This window comes from Aulonocara stuartgranti (assembly GCF_965226115.1).
Source record: "Aulonocara stuartgranti genome assembly, chromosome: 8".
In the NCBI taxonomy this organism is placed as follows: domain Eukaryota; kingdom Metazoa; phylum Chordata; class Actinopteri; order Cichliformes; family Cichlidae; genus Aulonocara; species Aulonocara stuartgranti.
Window position 1 is genome coordinate 791,821 of NC_138959.1, and position 10,577 is coordinate 802,397.

At 42.3% G+C, this 10,577-nt stretch overlaps 1 protein-coding gene across 2 annotated transcripts; it reads left to right on the top strand.

Moving 5' to 3' along the window:
* The first annotated feature begins 998 nt into the window (after positions 1-998).
* On the top strand, positions 999-9,810 carry LOC309713494 (microfibril-associated glycoprotein 4-like). 2 transcript variants are annotated; one of them, XM_082545150.1, is made up of 7 exons: positions 999-1,116; positions 1,278-1,323; positions 6,669-6,827; positions 6,913-6,951; positions 7,066-7,162; positions 7,245-7,412; positions 9,046-9,810. In XM_082545150.1, the coding sequence occupies exons 2-7, from the start codon at positions 1,318-1,320 to the stop codon at positions 9,297-9,299; spliced, it is 723 nt and encodes a 240-aa protein (XP_082401276.1). In that variant the 5' UTR covers positions 999-1,116; positions 1,278-1,317; the 3' UTR covers positions 9,300-9,810. The 2 variants fall into 2 exon arrangements, with proteins under 2 accessions (XP_082401276.1, XP_082401277.1); XM_082545151.1 differs by having other exon boundaries at positions 1,015-1,102.
* The last annotated feature ends 767 nt before the right edge of the window (positions 9,811-10,577 follow it).

Below are 10,577 nucleotides of genomic sequence, written 5' to 3' on the forward strand. Positions count from 1 at the left end.
CTGAGGAGGGTGCACAGTATCCTGCGGGACCAACATCACCCTGCGCGCCACCTTTTCCATCTGCTGCCCTCAGGGAGAAGGTACAGGTCTATACAGGCCAGAACATCCAGACTGGCCAACAGCCTGTATCCACAGGCTGTGAGGCTCCTGAACTCTCTGCCCCCCTCTCACGGACAATAACCATATCCAACTTCTTAATAGCAATGAACTGGTCTGCATTGGTGCATCATATCTTTATTCTCTTCCCCCTCCTGCCCCCCCCCCCTCTTTCTTAAATAGATAACTATCATATCTGATATCATATCTCACAGTACAATAATATTGAATGGGTTGCATTGTTGTATTTTGTCATGTTTCTCAGGTCTTTGTCTGAATTTCTACGAACATTATTGCTAAGGATTGTCTTATTGCATTGGAGTCACACTGGGTTAAATATGTACACTTGGGTTTTAAGGGGTATTTATTATTTTCTTCTTTTTTGGGGGTTGTATGGAAGCCCCAAACGCAATTTCATTGTTCTTGACAATGACAATAAATAAATAAATACTAAATACAACAAGAGACAAAAAGTGCAAGACACACTGCCCCAATCCTGCCGAAACTATACCACAACTCAGTGGTAGCCCCGCCCCCACCTGAATGGCCTGCAGGTGCCCCAGAATTAGGCAGAAATGCTTTGAATTCTAAATTTACACCTTCAAGCTTCACTCACTGCGCCCCACGTCTTTATCTTTGAAGTCTCACTGAATTCAAGCAGGTCAAGTAAATGAGCTCTCCTCTGCACTGTCCCATGATGCGTGCATCACAGCAGCAAGTATCGGAGGCGTTGCACTGAAAGATAAACACTCATGTAATTACTGGGTGGATCAGCACATATATTAAATGCAAAAAAACCTGATGTGCTTTGTGCTTCAGCCTGAGAACATCCTGGTTGTGTTTTTTTGGGAAACTTGAAGCGTGTAACTTTAGACAGTGTAAAGAGTGGCGTGACTCTGATGTGTCTGCCCTCCTGCAGATATAAGCAGGGACTCTGGGAGACTCTGACACACTGAGGGAGAACAGCCGTGTGGTGTCTCTGAAGCGTGTTCAGCTCCAACTGCAGGTGACTTCACACAGGTATCTGTAGTAACGTAGCAGCAGTGCTTTAATATTACTGCCAAATAGAGTGTGTGAAACTTTCAGGATATTTTAAGCAGACTTTGCTGTAAATGCGTTAAACGCAGATTAGATTTCAATGATTGAATGAGGTGATCCTCACAGTAATCCTTTCCTTTCAGATCTACATCAGCAGAAACTAACTCCCACAGAAATCTGACCATGAAGGTAAGTTTGTGACCTTAAATATTTCTGGTTAAGTATCAGTGTAGGAGTGAGTGGTGGTGACCCTCCTGACCCTCGGTCTGCTGTGATCGCCTCATTAAACAGTGTTGATACCTAAAACTCCGCCTTCCTTCTTGAATGTGTCTGTTTGATGACTTTACCTTCACTATCAGAGCCTGATGCCAATCATGTAATGAAGGAAGGGACACAAATTATACTGGATATCATTTTAAGAAGTACTGAAGTAATAATACATAGAGAGAGAATAACTTTATGTAGAGTTTATGTCATTTTAAGTAGTGCATAAGTTACATGAAAGGGGGCAGAAAACAAGTTCTTTAAGTACTATTGTCCATGATATAAATACATAAAAACTGTGTTTCTCTGTCCTGTTCTGTCTGTATATGTGTGCTTTTTTGCTGCTGATACAACCAAATTTCCCCTTGTGGGACAATTAAAGGATTAAAGGAGTATTCTATTCTATTCTTCTCTAAGTAATAGTCTTTGGCGCCAAAGAAAAACGATTACAGGTCACCAGAGAACTTCAATCTATACATCTAAAAACCACAAACCAGGCGAGAAATTTGGGTGTAGTGATGGATGCAGACCTAAACTTAGAAAAACACATTAAGACAATAACAAAGTCAGCTTACTATCACCTCAAGAATATATCAAGGATAAAAGATCTGATGTCTCAACAGGACCTGGAAAAACTAGTCCATGCATTCATCTTTAGTAGGCTTGATTACTGTAACAGCATCTTTACAGGTCTACCTAAAAAATCAGTCAGACAACTACAGCTCATTCAGAACTCTGCTGCTCGAGTCCTCACTAAGACCAAAAAAGTGGACCACATCAGTCCAGCTCTGAGGTCTTTACACTGGCTGCCTGTCCGTCAGAGGATAGACTTTAAAGTTCTGATGCTGGCCTATAAAGCTCTGAATGGTTTAGGACCAAAATACATCAATGACCTCCTGACCCAGTATGAACCTTCCAGATCCCTCAGGTCATCTGGATCCGGTCTTTTATCAGTTCCCAGAGTCAGAACCAGACACGGAGAAGCTGCATTCAGCTTTTATGCTCCTTATATCTGGAACAAACTCCCAGAAAGCCTCAGATCAGCTGAAACACTCAGTTTATTTAAATCCAGGTTGAAGACTCACCTGTTCTCAGCTGCATTTGAATAAAGCACCAAATCCACACTTTAAGCTTAAATTTCAAAACTTACATTTAACTACTGATTTTATCTATTTCTGATTTTATCTGTTTTGATTTTACATACTGTTTTGTTTGTTTGTTTGTTTGTTTGTTTGTTTGTTTGTTTGTTTGTTTGTTTGTTTGTTTGTTTGTTTGTTTGTTAAGTGGGTTTAGAGCTCTGGGTAGCTCCCCAGCTGGGTCTAGACTGGGTCTAGAGAGTATTTTAAATTCAGGGAATTTAAAATAGAAAGTAGCTCGTCCACAGAAGGACTGGTAGCTCCCCTCACGATAAGGGTTCAGGTCACGCGAACAGGTGTGAAATGTGTGTGTTTAGTTAGTTTGTTTGTTTGCTTGTTTTAATCAATTTTAAATCATACTTTTTATTTGTTCTTGTTTCTAATGTCTCTGTAAAGCACTTTGAATCACCTTGTTGTTGAATTGTGCTATACAAATAAATTTGCCTTGCCTTGCCTTCTCTAAGTAATTTTTAGCAGTGTGTAAATGACTTCATGTTGAACTGCATACACGTGCAGAGACTGCATGATGTAGACGTTTAACATTACCTTATGACATTTTTATTATTGCACAGATGTTGCAACAATCAAAGATCTTCCATTGCATAGAAAACTGTGAGCAGGACTGTTCCCCCTTTACGACTTAGCAAAGAACAGCAGGCTGATTAATGGATGATAAGAATGTAAAGTGAAACGTTAATCTACTGCACACTGAGTCTGTGCTCCTAAAAGTATTTACACTGGAAGATGAACGTTTTCTCGGCTTTTGTTCCGAGAAGTTACATTTTACTTAAAGTACTTTCTATTTACAGTAGAATTATTTCTTCTTCTTGTCTCTGTTCAGGACATACACCAGTATGGTTGTTTCAGTATGCTGCAATAGTTTTTAGTAGTTATAGTTTCTAAATTACATTGTTTATCTGTGATTGATCTGTTATTGATTGCTGCTGGTCCTGAGGACAGATGACACCAGAGCAAGTACTGCAGTTTTGGTGGGACGGGTCTTGTGCCGAACTACCACATGTGGACATTTGCACAGGTCACCACATTTTAACACACTGGGTCACCTCAGGTGTCACAGGCCAGTTATCTAATCTGTGAATATTCGAGCTAATCCTTTATTTATTTTATTTAGTTTCATTTATCATCGAAGGTCTCAGTGGTAAACTGTGAACCTGACAAGTCTTTTTGTAGTTTGATCTTTCTCACACGTTCATGTTTTAGTTGATGTTAATGACACTATTTCGTGCACTCTTCACATAATAACAAGAATTCACCTACACACACTTGCCCGGGTTACTTTCTGTGCTCCAACAAAGAAGTATGACGACGTTTCAGTTCAGTATAGTTTTATTTGTAAGGCACCAAATCACAACAGCAGTCACATCGAGGAACTTTATATTGAAAGCTAAACACAATACAAACTGATCAGAGCCCCTGTGGCTTCATAACGTTGGGCGTGTTGAAGGAGACGTGCACGTCGCTTCAGTTTGTCGCAGCTCAAAGTGAAATGAATTTGATTGTGTTCCAGTTTCTGTTTTCAGTGTAAAAGACACCTCGTAAAACATGAAGACCTCGTTCATAGTTTTAGCTGCTGTAACTTTACGGCTTCAGTCAGTGGTTTAGTAGGTTTGAGCTTAACAAGCTGCACGTATAAAATACAGCAGCAGAAAATCTAAATGACATTAAAAACATGCTGTAAATAAAAGAATCAACGAAAACACGGCACCTCCACCCAATGTTCCCTCTAAGCTGCGTACTGCTGGCATCTCAGCACACAGAAAATCTGCATTGCTAACAAAAAAAATCTAACCTGAATTGAAATTAAAATTAAAATTTCAACAACTCTGTTCTGCAGTGTGAGTCAGTGACTGGCTGCTCCCGTATGGGAACGATGCCACATTTGTATAAACGCAGCTAATCAATGTCGCTGATGACAGCGTCCTTATGTGCTGACACCTGAGTTTTAGCGAGCAAGGCGGCTGATGTGGAGTGAAGCCACGTTAATGACAACGTGTACAACCATTGGAGATGTGAGCAGGACAGACGAACAACTGACGGACAAAGTGTGGACTTTATACCAGTTTTTAAATTGTGTTGATCGGCCGCGTAAAACCAGAGTTATGATAAAATATCTGCAATGTTTGGTTTTCTTCCTGAATACTGTCGTTGTTTATAGTTACTGCAGGAAGAAACGGTAAAAACGGCGTTTTATAAGCAAAACGCTCGAAAGCATGTGAGCAGAAACAACCCCCCCCCACCCATCCTTTCCTATTGGTTGAAAAATGTGGACCAATCAAAAAATGATATGGCAACATGGCATCTAGTTGTTAAGAAACGGGGGAAGTTTTAGGAGTGACGGCGTGTTTTGAGATGTGAGAGATTTGAGATGTTTAGCGCAAATCTTGTGTAGTTAGTGTGTAGTTACTGTGTAGTTAGTGTGTAGTTACTGTGTAGTTAGTGTGTAGTTAGTGTGTAGTTACTGTGTAGTTAGTGTGTAGTTACTGTGTAGTTAGTGTGTAGTTAGTGTGTAGTTACTGTGTAGTTACTGTGTAGTTAGTGTGTAGTTACTGTGTCGTTACTGTGTAGTTAGTGTCTAGTTAGTGTGTAGTTACTGTGTAGTTACTGTGTAGTTAGTGTGTAGTTACTGTGTAGTTAGTGTGTAGTTACTGTGTAGTTACTGTGTAGTTAGTGTGTAGTTACTGTGTAGTTAGTGTGTAGTTAGTGTGTAGTTACTGTGTAGTTACTGTGTAGTTAGTGTGTAGTTAGTGTGTAGTTAGTGTGTGGTCAGTGTGTAGTTAGTGTGTGGTCAGTGTGTAGTTAGTGTGTAGTTAGTGTGTGGTCAGTGTGTAGTTAGTGTGTAGTTAGTGTGTAGTTAGTGTGTGGTCAGTGTGTAGTTAGTGTGTAGTTAGTGTGTAGTTAGTGTGTAGTTAGTGTGTGGTCAGTGTGTAGTTAGTGTGTAGTTAGTGTGTAGTTAGTGTGTGGTCAGTGTGTAGTTAGTGTGTAGTTAGTGTGTAGTTAGTGTGTAGTCAGTGTGTAGTTAGTGTGTAGTCAGTGTGTAGTGTAGTCAGTAGTGTTGTTGTGTGTCAGAACAATGAGGTGACTGCTGAGTGTTACAGGTGTTACAGCAGTGACACATCTGCTGCTGTCAGGCCTGCAGGTATCAGGCTGCTGTTCTCCTTCATCTCATAGTGGACAGAAATTATTTTTGGAGCGGCACAAATAATTTGTGTGGCATCAGATTTGATGCAGAACAGCTGATTGTTCTGTAAATAGTTTGAAATGTTTGTTTAAAAAACGCCTTGGCTGCATTTTTAGGTAAACAGCTGCAAAAAATGTTGTTGTTTGCAAAACTCAGTTACTTTTTTGAAGTAACTATATAATTAACTGCCCAACATTGGTCATTATTTACTGTATTTGCAGACAGAGTTACCGACTCTCTAACAGACCACAGACTCAGAATACAGTCAGAGTTTTATAGAAAAGAAATAAATAAAGTTGTGTTTTCAAAATTGGAGTTCAAGTTATTTTTCCTTCCAATAGTGTTAACATAACGAGATTTGTTTACATTTTCATTGTAAGTGGGCTAAAGCAGTTAATTAAAAGTCGTCTAACATAAATGCTGTAATTTGATTATTTTAATAAATATGTAACTTGGATGGATTGGATGCTGGCGTGACCACAGTGCACACGTCTGCTGTCGCTCACAGTGTTCCAAGGGACGCTCAGGGAGTTTGTGTGTTCAGACACGTGAAACATTAGAGGGAACATTGCCTCCATCTTAACTCTGAACATAGCCTCCTCCTGAGGTCTGTGCCACCAAGCAGGATTTCCTCTTATCCAGGTAACTTAAGCCTGGATTTTCTGGGGATGGTTCAGAATGGTTCTTGTTCTGTGCAGGTCAGAGATCAACAGGAATACAACAATATAACAAAGCATGAACTCACTTTACAATGAAAGGCAACAGGACTATACTAAGAAGTGAGCACAGAGAGGGGGGTTTGGCTGAACCACACCTGTGCAGCCTAAACAAGACTTCAGCACAGCTGAGAGGCAAAGCTGAGGGAGAATCACAGGCTTGTTGAGCTTGGTAGGAAGTGAATATTGTGCAAATGAAAGGCTTCTTCTCTGTTCCAGCTGCCAGCGGTCTTCATCGTCCTCCTCCTCGCTCCTGCGTTGACCAGCTGCACGGAGCTCATCCAGCCGAGGGACTGCAGCGACATCCGCCGCCAGGACAGAAGCCAAAGCAGCGGCGTGTACACCATCTATCCCCTTGGAGAAAGGTCTGCGGTGCAGGTACAGTCCACCCTCTCTGGGACTCTGGGTCCTGTTCATGTCCACGTCTTTAAGCAGCTAGAGTGTGACAGGTGTTTGTGTGCAGGTGTACTGTGACATGGACTCAGAAGGAGGAGGCTGGACGGTGAGTGCTTGTAACTAAAAAGTGTCAGCGCGGGAACATTTAACAGGAGCACTGCTGTAAATCCAGATCTGTGCTCCCTGAAACCAGAGATGTTTCTGCTGCCTCCTCCCCCAGGTGTTCCAGAGGAGGATGGACGGCAGGGTGAACTTCTACAGACCCTGGGATCAATACAAGATGGGCTTTGGTGACGCTGCTGGAGAGTACTGGCTCGGTGAGAGTTTTATTGGATGATCTGCAGCTCTGTACCAAACAGCCCTGCATGTTTCTGACTGTGTGCTTGTGTGTGAATGTAGGTCTCGATGTGATCAACATTATGACATCCAAGCAAAAGAGTGAGCTGCTGGTGGACATGGAGGACTTTGAAGGGAAGAAAGTGTTCGCTCGTTACTCTTCATTTAAGGTGGATGCTGAATGTGACGGATACAAACTGACTGTTACTGGATTCAAGGACGGAGGCGCAGGTGAGTGAAGTGGCACAGGGTCAGTGTAGCATCAGAATAGAATAGAATCGAATAGAATACGCCTTTATTGTCACTGAAATGACCGGTGCTCCACACCAACTGAACAGGAAAGATTAACAAAGAAGAGGAATGGGTAGAATGGAACAGGTGGTGGGCGGGGTTTGAGGGGTCGCCTGTGAGTCTCTGAGACAGGAGGATCTGGCGATGGCCTCCAGGAGTGTCAGAGGGCAGCCAATGATATTGTGGGCAGTGTTAATGACCCTCTGTGCAGCCTCCCTGTTCTCAGTCGTGGCCCCTGAGTACCAAACACCAGGCAGGATGATATGCAGACGACACCCAGCTCTATCTGTCCATGAAGCCAGATAACACACACCAATGAGTTAAACTGCAGGAATGTCTTAAAGACATAAAGACCTGGATGGCCGCTAACTTTCTGCTTTTTAATTCAGATCAAACTGAGGTTATTGTACTCGGCCCTGAAAAGCTTAGAAATATGGTATCTAAGCAGATTCTTACTCTGGATGGCATTACCTTGGCCTCCAGTAACGCTGTGAGGAACCTTGGAGTCATGTTTGACCAGGACATGTCCTTCAACGCACATATTAAACAAATATGTAAGACTGCTTTCTTCCATTTGTGCAACATCTCTAAAGTTAGAAATATCCTGTCTCAGAGTGACGCTGAAAAACTAGTTCATGCATTTATTACTTCCAGGCTGGACGACTGTAATTCATTATTATCAGGAAGTCCTAAAAACTCCCTGAAAAGCCTTCAGCTGATCCAAAATGCTGCAGCAAGAGTCCTGACAGGGACTAGAAAGAGAGAGCAGGTTTCTCCTGTTTTGGCTTCCTGTTAAATCCAGAATTCAAAATCCTGCTCCTCACATACAAGGTCTTAAATAATCAGGCCCCATCTTATCTTAATGACCTTGTAGTACCATATCACCCTATTAGAGCACTTCGCTCTCGCTCTGCAGGCCTACTTGTTGTTCCTAGAGTATTTAAAAGTAGAATGGGAGGCAGAGCCTTCAGTTTTCAGGCCCCTCTTCTGTGGAACCAGCTTCGATCACTGTCCTCTGCTCTCATTTCTTCAGTTTTCACTGAGCTTTCAAAGATGACATGAGGAGGCTGCTGTTTATTCAGATCTTATTTTATTCATTTTGAGATGATTATTAAAAATCAACAGTTTATTGCAGCGGTTTCTTTTCACGATGTGAGAAACCTGAAGAATTAGCTCGACAGATAAGCGCTGATTCAGTTTCCCATGTTTCAGTTTCTGAGTCAATTATTACAGAAAAAGGACTAAAATCAAGACTTTGGATGTTGTCAGGACCATAGACACACCTGCAGTTTAACTACGTGTCTTGTCTGATGTGCCTTCAGGGATAAATAAAGCTGGTGTCAGCTACATACCAATGAAAATGACTTTACTGCGTGACGAAGTCTCCCAGTTCACATGAACAAACTGGAGTCTGTCAACCACATATGATTCAAACTGTGCACCTGCTGCTTTTTACTCCCCAGTATGAGTCCAGTCTGTGTCATGGCCCACTGAAAACACTCCCGGTACACATGCAGACCAGTCTGACTGGGATTAGTGGTAATTTTGTGATTGTTCATCTGTGTTTCTGCAGGAGATGCCCTGAGTTATCACAACGGACAGAAGTTCTCCACATTTGACAAAGACCAGGACAGCTCGCCAAAGAACTGTGCAAAAACATATCTGGGGGCGTTCTGGTACAACATCTGTTACCATGCAAACCCTAATGGGGTTTATCGTTGGGGGGCAGATGGTACTATCGATGCTGTTGGTGTGGACTGGTACCAGTGGAAGGGTTATAATTACTCTCTGAAGACCATCAGCATGAAGATCCGTCCTGTGCAGTAACTCTGCAGGACAAACACAGCAGAACATTTCGTGTTGATCTCTTTTCTTTCCTTTATCATGTAATTCCAGAGAATCTTTAACTTTCAGAGTCAGTCGAAGATGTAAATATTTCAGAAGAGCCGTCAGAGTGTGAGTGAGCTGCTGCCTGCAGGTGGAGTGAAATGATGGACAGAGACCAGTATGAGCTGATGTAGTTAACCTGTATGAGAGCAGCTGCAATGAACACGTTCCTCCTCTAGAGGTCTCTGCTGTGAGTCTCGGTCCACTGAGTGCATGTGTGTGCTTTCTGGAGGACCCGGACTCCACGTTGAGCCACACTGTGTCAGGATGTTACTGCTAGTTTAGGTTGGGATGTTGTCGGCTGTCTCAGAAGCTCTCGGTTGGTCCAGATGTTCCTCAGTCTGCAGCTCAGCACACTCAGATTTAACGTCTCACTGACTGTTTGGTGGAGGTCTGATAGCTGGTGTGAATCATTATCTGCTGTATCCTGATAATAAATGAGAAGCAAACAGCTGAGGTGTTCTCGTGGTCTTTGTGTGTTTCTGTCTGGATTCTGGAGCCGCCCTCACACTAAAGCTCCACCTGCTTCAGGGTGAAGACACTGATATTAATATTCAGTATTTCTATACCTAAAGTTACACAACTGGATTTTACTTCTGAGAAGTTCATACTGAGCTTTTGTCTCAGGTGCCTGTGCAGCACATCCACAAAGACACTGATGCTGTCATGTTGCAGCCTTGTTCAAAAATGGAGTCACTTCACTTTTCACTTACATTAAAATTGCAGCGCCCCAACACAGGAAGTCTGGTTCAGCTCCCTATTTAAAAAGTCCCGTCTGATTCTACGAGTATTACCCAGCAGGCAGTGCGGCACTCGGGTGGCGCCAATTCAATTCAATTCAATTTATTTATACAGCATGAAGATCCACCCTACGCCGTGATGGTCACATGTTCACAGTCAGAATACTTAATCAATTAAAATGAATCACTGAGAAATTATACACGCTCCTCGTGTTATATGTTCCCGCCTCTTTCTGATCTGTGATGTAAACTTTGATCGTCTGCCTGCGTTTTAACAAATATAACGAAAATAAATGTTTTAAATGTTTGATCCAAAGTGCGCTGCTGTGTGAAGTCTGTCTGTGTGCAGCTCATGACACATGCCGATAACAAACGAGACACAAACAGCTGATGTGCTCTGGTTGCAGCCCCCTAGTGGTCACAGCCTCGAACTACAGCTCCACCTTTTTCAGTGAGAATATTAATCCGTATGATGTCG